General features: G+C 44.5%; 1 protein-coding gene across 4 annotated transcripts in view; it reads right to left on the bottom strand.

Moving 5' to 3' along the window:
- Window positions 1-21,064, bottom strand: part of PAM (peptidylglycine alpha-amidating monooxygenase) — a 1,252,349-nt gene that overhangs the window by 374,581 nt on the left and 856,704 nt on the right. For all 4 annotated transcript variants that reach the window (XM_078675446.1, XM_078675447.1, XM_078675444.1 and 1 more), the window contains exons 11-12: window positions 16,724-16,804; window positions 16,169-16,245 (exon numbers count right to left, since the gene is read on the bottom strand). In XM_078675446.1, coding sequence (XP_078531572.1) covers window positions 16,169-16,245; window positions 16,724-16,804 — 158 coding nt within the window. The remainder of the gene's footprint in view (window positions 1-16,168; window positions 16,246-16,723; window positions 16,805-21,064) is intronic.

The raw sequence follows: 21,064 nt of genomic DNA, 5'->3' as shown, positions 1-21,064 counted from the left end.
GTGACAAATGCAAAAACAATAGTTGATGGACAGAATGCAGAACAATGCCGTACATTCACCCCAGTACAGAGATCCTGTTTCCTGTACCAGGTTGTTCTCGTTCCAGGGAGGTCCTGGCTTGGCAGTTCGGGCTGGACTGTTTCCATAAGGAACAGGGTCAATACTGATTTGCATATGGCTGGGTCCAAACTGGGGTGGTGAGCAAAAGAATGATGGATTAAACCCAAATACTTGTGACTGGGGGTGAATGTTTGCATTGTCTAGCATTCCGCCCATCAATTGTTTCTTTTGCATATTTCACTGTAAACTGTGGCCTCTTCATTGGTCAATAGGCTTAGTAGTCCCTCCTTATTACCGCCTGGTCTCATTTTGTTACCTCCCGTGGTGACACCCCCTGTTACGTGTGTTGTTACACGGTAGGTTTTAATTACAGTCTCAAAGCGCTATTTTCACAAATAGCTTTGTCCTGCCTGCCGTTGCAGGCAGCACACGCTCTCTCCTAATGCTTTTTTAAAATTTTTATAGGGCGAACGCATTTGCAATGCAATAGGTCTCGCATTTGCGAGAGTTTCAGCTATTGGCATTGTAAATGACAAAGCCTTTTCTTTATGTTTTGAAAATAACACATAAATACAATGCCAATAGCTGAAACTCTCGTAAATGCGAGACCTATTGCATTGCAAATGCTTGTTTTCTCTCTCTCCGGTGCTCCTGTCCACTCATTCCCACCACGCTCACCCTGGTTGGCAGCAAACATTACTTTAAAAAAGTTAAATTAAATATTTTCAGATTGCTGTATCTCCATGGTGACGGAACAAAAAACTGGAGGTTCTGAACATCATGATGGGCACTTGAGGAATGGAATGATTACATTCGAACATTATCACTCTATTGCAGACACCTGTGAGCTACTTTCTGATGAAAATCCTTCTCTGGGGCTGTAGAACACACGGTTCCTATTAAAAATTTAATAAGCGCATGCCAGGAACACTGCGCAATAGTTTTCAGCGATTTACTCAAAGAGAAGTCTTTATTCGTTATCATGAATACAACCTTTTGGAGAAATTATGTTTTATTGTTGAAACGCTTCATAAAGAGCAACCAATGAACGCTCTTATCCCAAAAATAATGAGCAAACGATAAGAAGTGACAACTGTGATGCTCTCTTTAGAGCATCTAAAGCAATGGCTGATGTCCATAAACCAATGAAGCGGTTAATTTGTTTTCGTAATTATGAAGGGCTGTTTGTAAAAAGGCAGCTTGCCACAGCTGAGAGCTCTATGAAAGGCAGGGCTTCAAGTGACGCGCTTAAAGGATTGGATGCGCACTTCTTGTATTGGTTGCTGCTGAAAGACGGTCAATCTTTCACAAACCCTCGGCTATGGTGGGCCCTATGTCGTGGTTTGATCGAAAAACACAAAACTGCTCAGACTGGCTTGGGGTCTTCAGTCATTTTCCTGCAATCCCTTACAACTAAAGCTGTTGTTGTTGTAGGCAACAATCGCAGTCAACTTCTCTTGGAGCAGTTGAGAAGTAGGACTTTCAGGGCCTCTGCTAAATACTGACTTCATAACAGATCACCTGATCTTTAGTGGATTGCTTTCTTCCCTGCACAGCTCCGCCTGGTAGCTGCTGCCCCCATTGCTACTGCTGACCCTCTGGTCAGGAGTTCGAGTCCCTGGTGCTCTAGTGGTACAGCTTCATTGCTCTGCTGCTGGACACCCCTTCTGTCCCTCTCTTTCTGCTTTCTCTGCATTTTGCCTTGTTTCTGCGTTCTGCCTTTTTTCTGTTCGTAGGAAGCTGGCTCTGTATATACCATACCAAAGTAAGGTAAAGTGTGCACAGAGTCCAGGGAGTCTCCAGAGGTATAGCAGAGGCTAAATTAGGCAAGTACGAACAGCTCTCTTTGTGGTTGTGTGGGCGAGCAGTTAGGGTTATCCAGAAGGTGTGTTAAGCATTTATTGTATTCACTTACTTAAGACTGATAGCAGGACTTGACACAGGTAAGTGAAATATAGTCTCAGATGCAAGACTTAACAAGATAATGCAGTTGTGGGTGAAACTGCAATTGTTACAGGTTTGTATTGGTTTCCAAAACAGTTTACGTTACACAGTAATTACTTTTGGGATACTTTTATATTACTTTTGGATTACATCAGCTAATCAGGGTGGTATGCCTACATACCCCACAGGGGATCTCACAATACAAGGTAAGTAAGACTTTTTATGGTTTGCAGTTTAGTTACTTTTTCTTTCATACAAAGTTCAGCTCAACATAAAACCTTTTCGGGAACAAAACATCACAACATTGGTTCCAAAGGGGAAAAAGTGTTAGCGGTTTCTCATGCAAGTAAACGACTTATGAATGAGAGTTTTGGGGGTTAGGACCAAGGTTCCCAAAGGTCTAGGTAGGCACTCAAATTGCACCACCAGTGGCACTGGGGCGGCCAGGTGCAAGTGCAGAGGCCCAACGTTAGCCAATGGGGCCTTCGGTCAGGGGCTACTTACGAGCGGCCACTCGGGTGCAAGAGCAAAGCTCCAAGGGTTAAGGTCAGCACTGCATGGGGCCAACAATCAGCAACAGAGCTGCACCACCACTGGCACAGGCATGGCCTTGTGCCAAGGAGACATCAGTGGATTTCATTGGAGAGCTCTGGTTCGGCAAAGAGGCTGCAGGCTCGGGCAGGGAGACTTCCAGAAAGTGACCACTAGCTGGAGAGGTAGGTTGGATTCTTGGGTGATGCCTGGACACTGTTGGTTGGGCGACCCAAGGCCGCAGGGCGTCGGGTGCAGGAGTGTCTTTTGGCGTCGGGTCGTCTTACATGCTCCAGTCGCAGTCGGGGGAACCCTTCAGGCTGAGACTTCATGCATTGTCTTAAAGCTTGAGGGAGCTCGGGGATCACCATATCCCAGGTCAGGTTCGCTGGTGAGACCTCCTCGTGGTGTTGGGCCACTTGAACTCAGGCCATGGGCGTCGGGTGCAGAGTGGTGCAGAATCGCTGAGCCGTCTGAGTCCGGGTTCTGGTATGGGAGTCTTTTTTTAGCAAATCCGGTGCTCACGGTAGACAGAGTCTGTAAGGTAAGTGCAGGCAGGTCTTCCGAGCTCTATGGCACAGCTGGACACACCAGTTTCTTCGCTGTAGGCAGGTCGGAGTCGGGACGGGCCGGTAAGTCTGGGGCCAAAGCAGTATGTGTCCTCTTCTTCCTGGGTCAGCACGGCTCTTCGGTCCTTCTTCTTTCTTCCTCGAATCTGAGGGGGCAAGGTTCGGGTCGCCCCTAAATACTAAATTTAGGGGCGTTACAGGGATGTGCAGGTTGGGACCAATGGGTCCCGTCCTTGGGGTAAGTACACCCTCTGGTATGCCACCCTCCATTGGAAGGGGGGCATGAACCTCTTCCTTATTGGTTGGGTCCCCTCATCTCCAAGATGGAGGGGACTGAGATGTGTGGTTCACCTCGCCTCCCCCACCTGAAGGGTGGGTTTGGCAAAGGTGGGCACACCTTTCCTCCTAGCTTGGTTTTACCACAGATTCTTGAGGCAAAGTGGGAGTCACAACTGGTGGGAGCCAGTTGCTGGGGGCAGCAAAAGGCAGGTACAGCTTACAAAGGCGGTAGGCCTTTGAAGCTTTCATTTTCATGGACCTAGCCCATCCTGGGGGAGGAGGCATGACACCTCTGCCCAGGATGGGCTTTGGTTCGGGACCCAGAGAGCAGAGGCGCTCTACCCAGGGGTCCAGCAACTTGTCTGGTGGTGGCAAATGGTGGGCAGCAGTTCAGGAACTACACCAGGGCTGGTCGATAATCAGAAGGCATCTCTAGGATGCCCTCTGGTTGCATTTTTCATCAAATCCCACACTGGCATCAGTGTGGGTTCAATGTGCTGAGAGGTTTACTATCAAACGTCTCAGGTTTTAGTAAACCCATTATGGAGCTGTGGAGTTCGTAATGACCAACTCCCAGACCAAATACTCTTAATGGCTTTACTACACTTACAATGTATAAGAATTGGACTTAGACACTTTAGGAGTACAGGTCTTATGCCACTGTACCCTCACCTGGGACTTGTGCACCCTGCTAGAGGGGTGACTAACCTAGACCCCAGGCAGTGGGTTGCAGGCATGGCACCATCTCGACTCTTCACTTTGCTCTGCACCAAAACAAGCAGCCTGCAATAGCAGGGTGTGGATGTTAAGGTACAGGGCCTCTAAGGGTGGCCAAACAGGTGCTGCAGTCATTAGAGACCTTCCCTGGTCACAGTGTCCTTGGTACCCATGGTACCTTTTAAAAGGGGCTTACCTGTGGCCAGAGATGTGTCAGTTGTGGGTACAGAGGTAAAATTTTGGGAAAGAACACATGCCTTGGGAACCTGATTGGCAGAGACCCAGGTTACACCAAGTCAAAAGTGCATCATGTGTCAGGCAAAAAGTGAGGGGTAACCATGCAAAAAGGGCACTTTCCTACACTGTCCCTTTGCACGTTTCTGCACCTTCACTGTCCTTGCCTCTGCTGCTGCACTCCCCAGTGCCCCCCCAGTGGCTCTTTCCCACTCCCCGTGCTGCCTGCCTCCCAGCTGTCCAGCTCCTCCGCACACTACTTAATGGCTCCCGCTGCACGGTGAAGGTGCAGTCCACTGACCTTTAGTGGACTGCTCCTTCCCTGCACAGCTCAACTTGGTAGCTGCTGCCCCCATTGTTGAAAGCTGACCCTCCGGTCAGGAGTTCAAGTCCCTGGTGGTCTAGTGGTAAAGTGTCAATGCTCTGCTGCTGGGCTGCCCTTCTGTCTCGCTCTTTCTGCTTTCTCTGCTTTTTGCGTTTCTGCATTTTGCCTTCTTCTGTCCTTCTGTACTTTTCAGCTCTTGTGCTGCCCTTGCCCCTATGATCCACATCGGCCTGCCCCCTTCCAGTGACTCTTTCCCGCTCCCCGCATTGCCTGCCTCCCAGCTGCCCAGCCCCCCGCTCACTACTTAATGGCAGCCATTAGCATGCCAGAGGCAAGGCTGTCTGCTCCCAGTGCCACGTACCCCAGTTCACAGACCTTCCACAGATACAAAGCCAGCACCCTTCTCGCCCTCAACACAGAACGCCACGCCGCCTGTCACCTGGTGTCGCCAAAGGACACCCAAGGACACTTCTCTTGCCGGAACTGCAGCTACAACCTCGCCCACCCAAACACACCTGCTCCGCTCGTCGCCCAGGCGACCAATAGTGCCCCGACCAGTTCAGCTGTGTCCTCCTCAATACGCGCTCCCTACACAAACACGCCACGGAAATCTGGAACCTCCTCTACACCAGCTCTTCTGACATCACCTTCTTCCCGGAAACCTGGATCAACCCCAGCTCTGGTCCGGACATCGTAACCGCCATCCAAGATGGCTACAAGATCACCAGCAAGGAACGCGCTGACCGACCAGGAGGAGGAAGCCTTTCGCCCACAAGAACACCCTCCACCTGACCACTCACTCGAACGACCCAACGATAACCATGGAACACCTCCATTTCCAGATCCAGACTAACCCCACCACCCTTAGCAGCACCCTCGTCTACATGTCTCCCAGCCCGCCTGCCCATCACCGATGCAATCATAGACCTCATCCCACCCCAGGGTCTCTCATCCACCGATTACATCCTACTCAGCAACCTCAACGTCCACCCGGACAACCCCAGTGACCAGAGCACCACGGGCCAGATGTAGGTGGCCAATTACCGGTCGGTAACGGCCGAATTCGGCCGTTACCGACCGGTAATTGAATTTTGAGATGTAGGAGCATGCTTTACAGAATCGGTATTTTACCGAATCTGTATTTACAGATTCGGTAAAATTACCGAATCGGTAAATACAGACTTGGTAAAAATACCGAGTCTGTAAAAGCACATGTAGGTAGACCATCTGTGAGTGCCGCTGGCCTTTCAGATTCGGTATTTTAACACCCAATCCAATTGGGTGTTAAAATACCGAATTCAGGTGTGCATGCACATGTGTGCATGCACACCTAGCCATGTGACAGATAGACATGCCCTTAGGGCATGTCTGTGTGCCACATGGCGCACATGCCTATTTTTGGGGTGCCAGAGGGTGTCAAAGTGACACCCCCTGCACCCTTGCAAAATTCGGTATTTACCGATTCTGTAATTACAGAATCAGTATTGCCTATTGATTCCTATGGGCTTCAAGGCCCATATGAATCAATGGTCAATACCGATTCGGTAAATACCGAATCTTAACGATTCGGTATTTACAGAATCTGAAATACCTACATCTCCCCCCTTCATATTTACCGACTCTTAAATACCGAATCGGTAAAATTCGGTATTTAAGAGTCGGTAAATATGAATTACCTACATCTGGCCCCACATCCCTTCTGGAAAACCTCTTCAACACCCAGCACTCCCACACCTCAGCATGCAACCTCCACCGATGGATCGCCAACTGCGCCAACACTCTAGCCCACCTCCAGAAGCAACACTCCAAGAAAGCCAGCTGTTTCACTCCCACCCTCCACGACAAAACCCCAAAAACCCACGCTACCTTAAAACCGCCGTAAATGCATACCACCTCCACCTCAAAACCACAAGGGAAACAGTTCTTCAAGACAGAATCAACACCAATGCACACAACAGCAAAGAACTCTTTGCCATAGTCAAGAGGTTCACCAGACCCAACCGCAAGACTACAGACATCCCATCCTCCCAAGACCTCTGCAACAAACTCAGCACCTTCTTCCACAACAAGATCAGGCAGATTTTTGACAGCTTCAATACCCAAGACTCTGCCACAATGCCCGTCACCAATGCACACAACCACACAGGACCCCAACAGAACCTGCTCAACTGGACTCTGCTCACAACATACGACACACATGAAGAGCATCCACTCCGGAGCCCCAGCGGACCCTTGCCCGTATCACATCTTCCATAGAGCAGCCACCTCAATTGCTCCAGAGCTTCACTGCACCACCAACTGCTCCATCGAGACAGCCACCTGCCCCGACGACTGGAAACACGCGGAGTCAACCCCCTGCAAAAGAAGCCATCCGCTGGCCCAGCAGACCTCAAGAACTTCAAACCCATCTCCCTCCTCCCCTTCCCAGGAAAGGTCATCAAGAATGCCATCAATGCAAGACTCTCCGAGTTCATCGAAGAAAACCATATCCTGGACATCTCCCAAACAGGCTTCTGAAGCAACCACAGCACCGAGACCACACTCCTCACTGCCACCAATGGCATCCGCTCTCTCCTCGACCAAGGCGAAAACACAGCCCTCATCCTAATGGCCCTCTCGGGCACCTTCGATACAGTCTCCCACCACACCCTAATCATGAGACTCCACGATGCCGGCATCCGCGACCAGGCTCTGGACTGTATTAACTCCTTCCTTACCACCCGAACCCAGTGAGTCAGACTACCTCCATTCCTCTCAGAACCTGCAGAGATCAGCTGCTTAGTGCCCCAGGGCTCCTCCCTGAGCCCCACCCTCTTCAACGTCTACATGGGAACCCTCACGGCCATTGTCAGAAACCACAGACTCAACATCGTCTCCCATGCCAACAACACCCAGCTGATCCTCTCCGTCACCGAAAAACTCACAGCAGAATCAATTTCCACAGTGGGATGAAGGCAGTTGTCACCTGGATGAGAGATAATTGCCTCAAGCTCAACTCAGTACTCATACTGGTACCTGCCTCCTCAGACTAGGATGACTCCTGGTGGCCAGCCGCACTGTGAACCCCCACCCTCCCCCGCAAGGACCACACACGTAACCTCTGCATCATACTGGACTTATCGCTCACAATGAACCACCAGGTCAACGCCGTATCTTCATTGTCCTTGATCCAAAAGACTTCTAAAATCCTGGACTCTGAGCCCCAATATTTATATCACATTTGCCTTTGAAGTTCTGTGGTGTTGACACAAACAAAGTTGTCCTGGTACACAGTCCAGTTCTGTCCTGCTCAGGCCAGGTTCACTCCAGGAGGTGGAGAGGCAGTCACAGTTCATTCAGGTGCATCCAGAAAGATGGTCACCCACGCACTCATCACCAGCAGGCTTGACTACGGCAACACACTCTACACCGGCGTCAGACAGAAACCGGTTAGAAAAATATAGAACGTTCAAAACGCAGCAGCCAAACCGGTCCTCAACATCACCAAACACCTTCAACAATTCCACTGGCTCCCTGTCAACAAGAGAATCACTTTCAAGCTCCTCACACATGCCTACAAAGCTCTCCATGGCGTAGGACGCATATCTGAACCACTGCTTTCATTCCATGTACCTGCCAGACAACTTTGCTCTGCCCAACTTGCCCTGGCCACCGTCCCACAGATCCACAAGATCAGAACCGTAAAAAGATCCTTTGACTACCTCACTGCCACGAACTGGAACATCCTGCCACTCCACCTCAGGCATTCCCTGTCGTTGACCAACTTGTGGAAGGATCTCAACACCTAGCTCTTCGAATAAACCTCCATGCTCAGATGGGTCGGCAGCCTCCCCCTTCAGCGCCTTGAGACACTCATGAATGAGTAGCCGCACTATACAAACCCCTGATTGGTTGATTATGATGTCAGTCAGCATCGCGCATAAAAAAGCTCAAAGCACAAACAACCCAAACTTTGCCTATTATTACACATTCAGCCAGGGTTGGATTGGGATAAAAATGTGGTCCTGTCACCCTGAAAAAAAAGTGGCCCACATTTGCAGATTGCGCCTTTTCAAAAAAACTGCTTTAGTGTTTTGACTATTATGAAAAGAGGAAGGCGGGAGGGAGTCTAAACGAGCAATGTTTTCTTATCTTCAATGAGCTAAAAAAAATGCAAATGTTACCATGCCTCTGTGCACAGATAAGTTCTCAAGGATGAACCAACCTTGAATATAAGTGAGGCCACTTCTACTCAGGCTCCCGGACCCTGCTCAATCTGCATACATTAATGTGCTAGCCCAGCAAGAGATGGAATGACACCTCGGCCTGTTGGTAAAAGGGAGGTAATAGAGCCCTTCCTGCCTCCGGAAAGGCTGCTCATGCCTCTATTGGGCTGCTGGCGGCCTCTGAACAGCACAGACACAGCCTAACTTGGCCGCACACTGGGCAAAAAAAAGCAGACAACAGCTGCAGTGGCGTAGCAAGAGGAGGGTCAGGTGGCATGAGTTTTGCCCCCCCACTCTCACCTGCAGCCGCCGCGTGTAGACAAACGCAGGAATCGCCAGCACCCCCGCCCTGCTCTTATATGCCGCCACACACCGGGAGGCAAACGCAGGGACCGCCATGGGTGGCCAAAGGTCTAGCTACGCCACTGAACAGCTGTAACTCAGATGGCTACCCATTGCCCTTGTGCCCAACTTACCAATCCGACCCTGCCTTCAGCAGCTTTCTGCGCTATGACTAAGTGCCAACTTATGCCCCTGGGGCATTCTAAAAATGGCGCTTATGCGCAAGAGTTGCCAGTGGTATTGACGAGCCTCGCTATCTGCCTATATACAGCTGTGGCGGTATACATGTGCACTCTAATTACTATTGTGAAATGCACAGGGTCTGAAACAGGAACCCGATTTAACGATATGTATATTTGCAACACAACCATCGGAGGAAATGTGCAATTAATAATAATCCTTTCCAAGTAACATTTATTACATGTGGGATATCCTTATTTTCCCAGGAACATTATTTTACCATTAGCATAAACGTAAATTTGTACATCCACTGAACGCCCTGAAATGTACCGAAATCCGATGGGATTGAAGAGGTGTATTTTATGTTAAAAAGATGGACAAATTCTAACGCCCAGATGGAATGCTTTGCGCTGAAGTGAGGTTTCAAGTGGGTAGGAGAATGCAGTTTTACGTTTGAGAATCGAGACTGTTCATCACTGCAGAGAAACAGCCAGGAGAGGTGCGCACACGTGTAATTTTAAGCAGAGCACATTTTGAAGTAGGTCCGCAGAAAGCAGGGACCTTTTGATGTGCTTTATAAATATTTTACTTATTGTCGTAGTTACACAAACAACGATGTAATTATGGAGGGATAGCAATCACTCCAATAAGCTTAAACGGGAGGGCACATCTAAATTAGAATATGTGTCTCTGGGTGTTTACATCAAAAGACTTTTTTGAGAATAGTAATTGAATGTAGCACACTTATGTATGTCTGTGTGTTCCCTGTTGATCAACTGTGGACAGATACATCCGCATTTGCCCTTCTAGCATGGCACATCCCTTCTCAATAAACAGTAGTAAGGACTCACCAAGTGTGGAACTATAGAGGCACCATCAGGCAGGCAAATGGTATATGCCAAGATGGCTGCCTACCGGCATTCAGCAAGTGGGGCAGGCAGCAGGAGGTGCAGCAGTCTCAGGCCTGGGATGACCCCCGGAAGTATACATAGGATTGCGCGTGGCAGGCAGTGATAGGCCAGAGGACTGCAGCGACCTTCCTGAAGTCACTGAGGGCGAAAAGCAGCCTCAGAACCACTAAGACGATGGAGCCAGTGGTGGGGTGAAAGCCAGCAGATTGAAAGGAGCCGTAGAAGAGTGAGTGCAGAAAAGAATAGCCGCCTACTGCACAGAGATCACAGCTACCGCGCCAGGCCGCTGAGAGACCGAGGGGCGGGCGACTGGGAAAGGGGTAGATGGAATCTACTGTGGTGTAGGACCTTTTCATTGAGAAGGAAGGGTTTGGCATCGCATCACATATTAAACAGCACAGGCCTGCCTTCAGACATACCCTCTTGAACCTTGACACTTTGCAATTGGTAATACGTTATGTATTTGTCTTCTTGGTCCTTATTGTAGAGTGATCGCACTCCGTGTATTTCAGTGTAGTGTTCCAATAGGCCAAAATTCATTGTTATTATTTATTTTACAGATTTTATTTTGCTTGTTTTAAAAATAAGTTATGTTTCAACAGTTTTAACTGCAATGATTTCTGTTGATCAAGCAATAAAGAATTGATCAATCATGGTAACAATTGGGCTCATGGGAGAGGGCCCTCCTCCCTGGGCCTCTCAGTGATGATGAAGGAAGACCTAGGAGAGGGGGCCTCTTGTCCCAGTTGCAACGAAACACATTTTGCAGGTTTGTACTGCAATTAGGCCCGCCTGCCCATTCAGAGACACTGCGGGCCGCCCATTGACCAGCACTTTAGCGCCCCCACAGTTTTAACTCTCAGCCCACAATCATTTCTCACACCTTCAGCCCGATAGGAGCAGTAAAAACGGTGCTTGTAGGAGTCTGAGAGGAGAAGCTATGGCCCAGGAGAAGTCTCCACAAAGCAGCTTCCGGAGCCCTGAAGGTGTAACTTATGTAAATTAGAGGGGCCTTGCTCATTCCCCTTCGCTCAGGAACCCCCAAAATCCTAGAACCAGCCCTGCCGGGCAGTAAGTGGATCCTGGCAGCTTGTAATGAAGGACTGGTACATGGAACAAGGATCGGATTTATGGAGGGTGGTAATGAGGAAACCGGTTCTCTGGGAGGGGGATCTAGATTAAAGCTTATGTGGACTGTTACTAAAGGTGGTTTACTTACATGAATGCTGGCAGTCAGTACTCATACCAGCATTGATGAACACCGCTTGAGAAGTACTGACAGAGGAATTGAAAAAAGCCTTTGAATCAATCTCCACGAACAATTATGTCAAAGAACGAAATGTCCACTGGCTTGAAAAAACGCAAACAATAGAAAAGGAATGAAGTGAAGCAGGCAGCTCGGGAGCAGGAGAAGGATTTGCACACAAGAAATAACCATTGGGCTCCAGACACACAACAGAGTCATACTGGCAAATTTGAGGACATGGTTTTGTTAAATCAGTGACTTCTAAAAAATAAACTTGTCATGAATGTAGGTATAGTGACAATTTCCTCTTCGAGTATCTTGGTGCACTGGGTAGATACTAACAGATCTCCACTAACATTCCTCAGGGAATGAACCAGGATGTCAGGATGGATGTCTGCATCCATTTTTTTCCCATGAGGACATACCCTGTTACGACGTGTCTTGGTGCTAGGTAGGCTGTAATTACAGCCTCCAAGCACTATTTTGTTAAATGCTTTTCACCACGCTCTCTTGTAAGGCTTTATTTTCTGATAGCACGGCACGCCACAGTGGTGGCCGAGCCTTTGGTTTATATGCAGTGCCAAACACAGGCCACATATTTTTTAAATGTAACATTTGTTTGTAAATTGCTCATTACAGCGCTTTCACGTTAATGGCGGGCGTGCCCCAATCTGGTGTCCTTTTGCTTACAACTCTTTGCAATGCAATAGGTCTCGCATTTTTGAGAGTTTCATATATGCAAGACCTATTGCACTGCAAATGCTTTTTGGACAGGTTTTCACTTCTGAAATAGAGGAAAACATTGGATTGATTATGACCAGTACATTGATCAAGAACGCCAGACTACTGGCTGGTTAGGAGTTATCACGTCACTAGCGTTGACCCGTTCTAGAGTTCCCCATGCAGGATTTCGAATATTCCCCTACGTGAATGTGAACAAAAAACGTGGGATGGATGCTCCTCATAGAAAAATTACAGAACAAAACACATCTGCCTCTCAACTCTCTGACAGTATACACAAAGTTTCCTGCCACAGAGGCTCTCCTAGAGTTTGTTCTACTCGTGGTATATGTTAAAAATGTCTTTTGATTTCTTCCCTAATTCGTTAACTGTATTGTGATGAAAGCCTTTTTCGCTCGCCTGATTCTCCTGTGGTTGTCTTTCCTGTGTGCTTTGCAGTGGGTTTTATCGTCTTTGGACTTAGGTTTGCACAAGCAGCTTCCTAGGTTTTGGTTGGCACACTTCAATTCATTAACTTCTGCAATAAACTGCCTGTTGATTTCTTTAATGCCTTATATCGGGTTTGAGATGTGAAAGGGTCTCAAGGATTGTTTCGGAATACTCTTTGAATAAGGAAAAAAATGGAAAATTTCCCTTTAAATATTCTTTGTTTTCCTCATATAGTGGCCAATTTTAATTTAAAATAGCAACCGATTTGATTAAAATATTTGGGTTTTGAATTTACAGACTCTGTCAATAATGTTGAGGAAACACTACTTGCCAAAATTAAGAAATTAACGGATGCTAGATGACCACATTTTATTACATAGTGTAGCTGGGTAGAAATGGTTACAATGAAGCTTGCGCCACAAATCAGTTTTTTACTTAGCATGTTTTCAGCTACCTTTTCCATTTCCTTTCATAAATCAGCCAATGCAATATTATCATCTTTTTTATGTAGGGGTAAGATACCCTGAATATCGTTCTGAAAACTACAGACAAATACATTTCGGGGCAGCTTAAATGTCCCTAATTTTTAAAATGACCAAACAGCTTTTCTGGCCCGACAATCCATTTGGCGGCTTCACCCAACATCGGCCAATCGTCCAGCATGGCTTGATATCGAATCAGATTTGATTTATCCTCTTTCGTCCATTAACACTTTAACAATTAAACAACTTTACGTGTCTCATTCCTTCCCGATTAACTAAGGACTCCATTTCTGCTATAAAATATTTGGATAGATGTTTCCTTCATAAAATTAAGGGTCCAGAGTTCAGCTCCTTGTGGTTAATACTGATGTTAAATTAGATCCAGTCTTATCCTTCTGGAAACAGTGGTCATCTGTGGGTAATCTCTATGTTACTGATATTATCCACCGGACAACCCCATATCCTTTGCTATGTTATCTGAAAGATTTAACCTTCAACCTTGGGACTTTTACAATTTCTAAACACTAAAAGTTGCTTAGAGGGGTATTAGAAGGTTGCATAAGGCTAACCATTTACTCTTTCTTCAGAAACGTTTGTCCATTACTCATACAGCATCAATAATCTATAAAACCTTGCAGAAAACATTCAAGCCAGAGACAGTCAGATTCAATGGGCATGAATAAACTCCTGTTCTAAATATGATACTGAATCCATTCCTTCCACATCGTGGGACAATATAGGAATTTCTCTCCTGCGTTATAAAATCCCCCTCCTCCTTATACTACAATGTAAATTTGGACAGCTTATAAATTATACTGGACCCCTCAGCTGCTTGTTGGCACTGCGATCATCCTCTGAGTGACCTAGTTCATTTACTGTTTTACTGTAAGCATATACTTCCTTCTGGAAAGATATCAAAGTCACGCTCTATAATATTTTTCATATTAAATAGTCCCAACTCATGTGTTAGTCCCTTTAGGAATACATGCTTGTTCTGATACACACCTGGTAAACTCTTTCACCATCTGGGATTGTTTTCTTATTGAGATCTGGCTATCTATTAAAACTACATTTTCAAGTTGGAAAAAATACAATAAAGTCTCATATCACACACATGGTGGGAGTGAGTTTCTTTTATAAGTAGTGCAGGTAATACACTACACAATGTTTCTTTCAATGACAAATTCTCTTGACTTTCATGGTCCAAGCAGGATCTTTAATTACAAAAAACTCAGCCCTCCTTGAGCGAGCAATGTGCTGATTTCAACAGTTCTCAAAAGCGTGCCTCTTCCTCTCTTTATTTTTTTCTCTTCTTTTCTTCCTTCCTAACTTCTCTGTTTCTTACCCTCTTTCTATTCCGCACAAGATTATACAGATATTATTTTGTAATATTTTCATATCTACATAGCCAGTGTCTGACCTGGTCGATATTGTCATGCACATTCCTTACTGTTTCAATCATTGCACTGTATTATAATGAATTCATTTATAAAATAAAAATATTTTAAATGAAAAAACCAAAAGGATGTAGTGTCAGATTGAATGGTTTTAACTTTCATGTTAATTGCATGAAATACTTCATAGGGAATTTTAAAAGTATCAATAAAGGCTTCAGGGATGGAAGTGTTCTTAGAATGTGTGGTAATCGGTGTGTTTAAGTAAGGGTGGGTAGGTTAGTGGAGATGAAGGAGAGCTTAGGCCATGTTGTAAGTGTACTGCTGGATCCAAGGTGTCAAGGTTGTAGATTAAGCTAAGGTAACGTGTATGCCGAACATTGTGTGTTGGCCCACTATGTTGGAACTATATGGAAGGATTGATGGACAGGTGAGGAACTCATCATCTGAATGAGGAGAAGATAGTCTTGGGGATGACAGTGCAAGTGAAATCAGTGGCATGGGTTAAGTCTACACCCTCTCTATTCATTGGATGATTTTGTACCCAGGGGTGGGGGGAGGTTGGCTGGGAGTAAATGTCAACATATTACTTTGTTTGCCAGGCGGTTCTGGTCGTTGAACTGAACCATGATGATTCCTTCATATGGATAGATGTTTATGGCAAGCATTTGATGTCATCGTGTTGAATGGGGTGGTAGAAGTATTGTGGCTGACAAGGGAGTTGTTCCCTTATTAAACTTGCTGTTTCTTAGATTATTGGGACCCTGGAAGGCATCCTATGTGGGATAAAATCTGGCCAAAATATACTGGAAGTGGAACATTATGCAATTCACCAAGGTTGACGTTTTTGTCTGAATCACCAACTAGACTTCAGGTGTTGGTTATGGTTTTTCAGATAAGCAGGTTTTTCTATAGTATGTCGTTTAATTATTGGGCCGATTAATGTAGGACTGCGGTCAGCAAAATTAAGTTAGAAAGTTACTCCATATGAGAGATACAGCCAGTTTGTTTTTCGTGTGATTAAACATGGGGCATTAATATGCAATAGTTTAATCAATTTATGTACATACGAGCAGACCAAGTTAGGACAATCAACACAGTGAAGAAGATCCTCACCTGAGTTGACCCTCTCTTTATTTTGCAAGATTTTAAGCAAGTAGGGTGACTGTTTAGTGCCCAGTGTGCTGGGGTCAAGTGTTCGTTGGATCCATGGAAAGGTAAAACTAAGGTGACAGCCTGAATAGACACACCCACCTGATTTACTGATTTTACCCTAAAATTGCCAGATGAGTCATTTTGACTATTGGCACATCTACAAGTCAAATCTGCCCAACCATGCTCTATGTCTCTAGATCAAGCCAAGATGAAATCCTTGGATAAAGCACTGGATCAACAGCATGCTCAGAGACTGGCTGTTGTACATGCCTGCTGCGCCTTATTAAAAAATAACACTCTAATTTCATGACACCCTTGGGTAGGTACGGCAAAGTATGACTAAAATAACATTCAATGAAGAGTTTATGTAAAGATTTTTAATCAATTTACTGACATAGAATACAAATATATAGGGATATGTTACCTGTGGAAGCTGTGGACTCTGTCTACCAATTAATGTCCATTCACCATCTCGAATTCTGTACCCGCTTACAACCTTTCCTGCAATAAAAAAAATATTTTTGAATGAAAAGAGGATGAAACTACAAACACAGGTTTTAGATATTTCAATGCAAACTGTGCACAACCACAGGCCTAAAGACGGACACACAAAGTTTTGAGATGTGTGAATTAAAGTACACAAAGAATTTAGTTTTGGAAAGTCTTAATGGAGTGGATAAGTATATGCAGCAGGCCAAGACGAGAGAACCACATACTATGTAATACATAAAGAAAAAAGGATAGGTAGGATCACTAAATAGGTTAGAAAAGAGGGAGAGTAGAAATAATGAAGGAGACTTGTTATTCCAAAACACAAAACCATTGTCTTCTAATGTCTTGCATGATATAAAAAGAAAGGATGCTTTAAAGAGAACACAGAGGTTCGTATACAATGAGGCTCCATGAGAAAACGAAATACTTCCTAACCATAGGGTAGCACAGTAAGACATTATAGTAACAGAATACAAAGCATTCTTACCTAAATGATGAGTGTGGACTCGATAGGCGAATGGGTACATTGGATACCTCTTGTAAGCGCAGGCAATATCTGAATTTGTAACTGTTAAAAGGAAAACAAAATATACAATTAGAGTAATAGTGAAGAAATCAAAAAAGATCCAGGTAATCACTTCAGAGGTCTTATAGTCTGACAAACTAAAAAAAGGAAAAAAAGTTGTTAAACACAAATATAGAATTGCATATAAAAAGTTCATAATACAAATGTTGTCAAATATGATATTTCGGTGGGCTGATTTTAGTCACCAACATAAGCAATCATAACATTAAAGGTAAGTGTGGCACTTGCATAATGTTAGATGGATGTTAAAACAAATTCCTGAATCTATTATTCTTCTAAATACACTATCATGTATCCACTCCTCTGATTGGAACTCAAGTCAACTTTGCGGTCTCTCCATCAACTATTTAGATCATTCTCTTTCCAAAAACAACAAGTCTTACTAGTGAGGAAACACAACATGCGGAAACTTACTAAGATTATCATTCCTTAAGAATAAAACATAATGTCCTGCCTTTCAGCAATCAAGAATGTGGCTCTTTTTAAAAAAAAATAACTGGCAGTAAATATTTATCCCAAAGATAAATAATAATTCCATCAGTCAGATTTAGAAGTGTGAATTTAAAGGGTAGTTGTAAAATGATATAGTAAAACCATTCGCCTGTCCTTACCGAAGCATTTAGTGATCATCTAAGAGACATTTTAACTAGTGGCTACTTAAGAGCAGCACAGAGATGATCTTACCTTTGATGATAATTACTTCACATCCTGCAAGGGGTACCTTTCAATGTAAATATATATATCCCTGCAGTACACAGGGAAAGGCATTTTTGCACAAAGACAATCTTTCCTGCTTCAAGAATGAATGCAATGTTACGGTTGGTGGTATTTTTATTTACCGCTGGGGATAAAAATAAGACCCTTTTCCAGAAGAGGCAAGCTCCAGCAAGAGTAGCTAAAGCAAAACTGTTCGATGAAAGGTATTCTGTTTTGTGAAATCCTTTCTAAAACTCCATGGTACAAAACTGTTTTGGAAAATCCACTGATCCCCTCTCACATTTCGGATGTTTCCAAATTTCTTTTTATGAAAGAACAGAGGTGGATTTATAAGTTACGTTCTGATTGTCACGGTCTAAATGATGAAATACCGTGGACCACTCTCTGAAAAAGCGATTTAAGTGCAGGAGGGTATATCACTCTATATGACACTTAGAAATACATATGATACCTTGAGTCTGTGGTTTGCGAATAATAAATGTAAATAAAAATAGAAGTGTATATGAAACATACTGAGTGAGTCAGCTCCGACAGTGTTAGCCTGGATATTTATTCTACAACATTGACATAGATTTCAGGCTCAGGTGTAGTGCACTATCATTAGGATTATTATATACACAGGTAATAAACATCCAGACCTGTCACTGTTTTTTTATCATTTTTTTTATCATGACTCGATTTTGCATGACATTTTCTAATTAATTACGTCTTTATCTTTGACAATATGAGCCACCAGACTGATACATTCAAGCAATCCTATTACAAATACGAACTGGTGGCCGGTTTAAAATCTAATATCATCAGAGCGCGCATGCGCCTGATGGACAAACTACTCCCTTGCACGATATGACATCATTTTGTAGTTTGGGAGAGATCACGCGCCCGACCTTGCTTTCCGGTTACGAGTAAACAGCGAGTCTCCACCGGCGAGTACAAGGTATTCCTAGGCTCAACTATTGTGACTCTATCACCGTATCTAGATAACATTGGTAGTTTGTAACCACAGAAGTGCAGGGGTTATTTTCCGCCCTGCTTTTCAAACATGAAAGCGCACTAATGATTGGCCGCTTTTTTGAACATTGTATCTTACTTAATTGGCGGGACCTGCTCCGTTCGTTGCCTCCCCCTGAACTTGGGAATTGCCAGAGGTAACGACGGACAGGTACGTTTCAGTTGATATGCAAGTGGCTAACATTAGAGATGTGTGCATGATTTCTTGACCATCTGTTCCACGTTTTTCAAAAAAACTGAGCCATTTGACCTAGTATAATAAACAGTGACTAGGTTTATCTGGTTATAGGCCATTACTGGAGTGATCTTTTGGCCATTAGTTGAGTGATCTTTTGGGAGGTTAGAGCTCTCAGTGGTTTGAGACTATTTTAATAGATATTGAACATTTAAGTAAGGATAACTATATGAGTGTCTGTACATGTGCAGTAAAGAGTGACATTAGGCTGTTTCACCATTCTGCATCATGCACCTGTATCCTTACTTTTCTAGAGCGTGGCCTCATTATTCCTGAGTATGTGTCCAGGTGAGGTGAGGCTCAATCCCCATCCCCGGTCAAGCTGGGTGAGTGTTATTAACTGTTACTTTTTCTCATTTATAGGTGTATGAGTGAGACACGATACCCCTTGAATGCTTTGTTTACTTTGTACTTTGTGTTTTTAGATGCATTTAATCATCTTTTGACCAGGAGGATATGCTACTGGATTATCGTATCCTTTTTTGATCTTTTCACTTTATTGTCTCTTATGTCACATTAATTTCCTTTGTGTGATAAAATCACATTGCAGTAGCAACGTTTAGAACAGAGGCCCTGAAGAAAGCCTTGGGTCTTTCCCATACAGGCTGAAACATGTTGGCCCCTATGCAGTTATTTGTTTAACACTGCCTTCCTGCACTGTTCTTGTTTTTAATTAGGAAGAGGCCTGATCTCTAATAAATTTATTTCTCTTGTCCTCTATCGTTTTTTAAAACTCACCACTCTTATGATTTTTTGCACTGCACTCTTACCCATCAGTTTGATATCACTTGGTCCATAAGCATTTGTGGGCAGTGACCCGACCTTGGTACAAGGTAAGAACACAGTCTCAATGATCAAGAGACTTTATTACCTTGGTTCGATGACCAAATGATAACATTGATCATCGCAAGTTTTTGATGGGAATCCTACGAATACCTCTTGGGTTCTACTCACAAATCATTGTAGACATTGTATTTCATTTTTCTTGTCCTACTCATTGAATTTAGCTTTTTAGTCATTAGTGTATTCAATACCATTTATGACTGTTTGAGATAATTTCTCATTTTTAGACCCCTAGGTTTCCTTGTTGTTTATATATTGCTTAAGGGAGTGTTAACCTAGGCCAGGTCTTTAAATTCCCTCAGACCCTTTCTTCAACGGTATGTTTTGATATTATCTAATTAGTTCCATATACCAGCACTAATTCCCTATGTATGTTTGGGTATGTTTGCATTCATGATGCACGCTTTATTTCTAATCATCACAGTCACAAAGGGCAGCTTTAAAACCTAGAAATCTGTCCCTGTAAAGGTATTCTGCCCTTGAAGTGGAATTTCTGCTTATATGAAATCATTACATGAATATTCCAGGAAATATACCCATATGCACAAGCCCTAAGCTTACTCATACACAATCAACACTAGGTGAAAAGTTCTGCAAGAGTAAATGTTGCATAAAATGTGCATCTTTCCAAATTTTTTCACAGAGAAAACAAATCTTCCTTTGCCAGCTTCGCCATTAAATATTTTGAAAACATAAAATTCTGAAAACACATATCAGTTACCATAGTCGTAGTTCATAAGTCACAACCGAGCTTCACTTAGCAGTGGCTGCATAAATTTGTTTGTCATTCCATGGCATCAATGTATCCGTTTTGTAACCTTTAACTATGGTTCACAGTCCGCAATAAAGGCTTTATTTGGTTTCGAGGGAGGGGAAGATGGGCGGTTGGAAGGGGGGTGCTTTTTTTGATCACAGAAGTGCTATTGGCGGTTGCCTCTGGGATGAGCTAAGCAAGGGAGATAAAGACAAACTTACAAAAAGTTCTGTTTTCTCATCTTACAAACAGTGGCATAGCTAGACCTAAGAGTAGGGGGTTGGAGGGTTAGCGATTCCCATGATGGACGCCAGTAAAGGGAAGGCGGGGTGCCGGCAATTCCCGCGTGTCTGCCGTCCCGCAGCGGTAACAGGTACAAGTGGGGGAGGCTGCCGCCCCCAAAACATATGTCGCCTAGGATGGACCGCCGCCCCCTTGCTACGCCACTGCTTGCAAAGCTAGGGAACAAGGCTTGTGGGCTTGTTTTGGCCAGAGGTCAGGGCTGGGAACAAGGAACTGGGTCATAGCAGCAATGAAGGAAGGAGTAGAATGTGCAGGACTTTTGGCTAGATTTTCTTAACAAATTCTGACAATCACTGCAAAGGCTGCTAGGTTAGCCCTATAAAACACTATTCACATCAATCTCAAATCAGAGTGCTGCTTGGAGTGAGAAGGAATCAAA

Source organism: Lissotriton helveticus, chromosome 2_1 (assembly GCF_964261635.1).
Source record: "Lissotriton helveticus chromosome 2_1, aLisHel1.1, whole genome shotgun sequence".
NCBI classification, from domain to species: domain Eukaryota; kingdom Metazoa; phylum Chordata; class Amphibia; order Caudata; family Salamandridae; genus Lissotriton; species Lissotriton helveticus.
The sequence above is the reverse complement of the archived record's forward strand: the minus strand, read 5'-3'. Positions and strand labels throughout refer to the sequence as shown.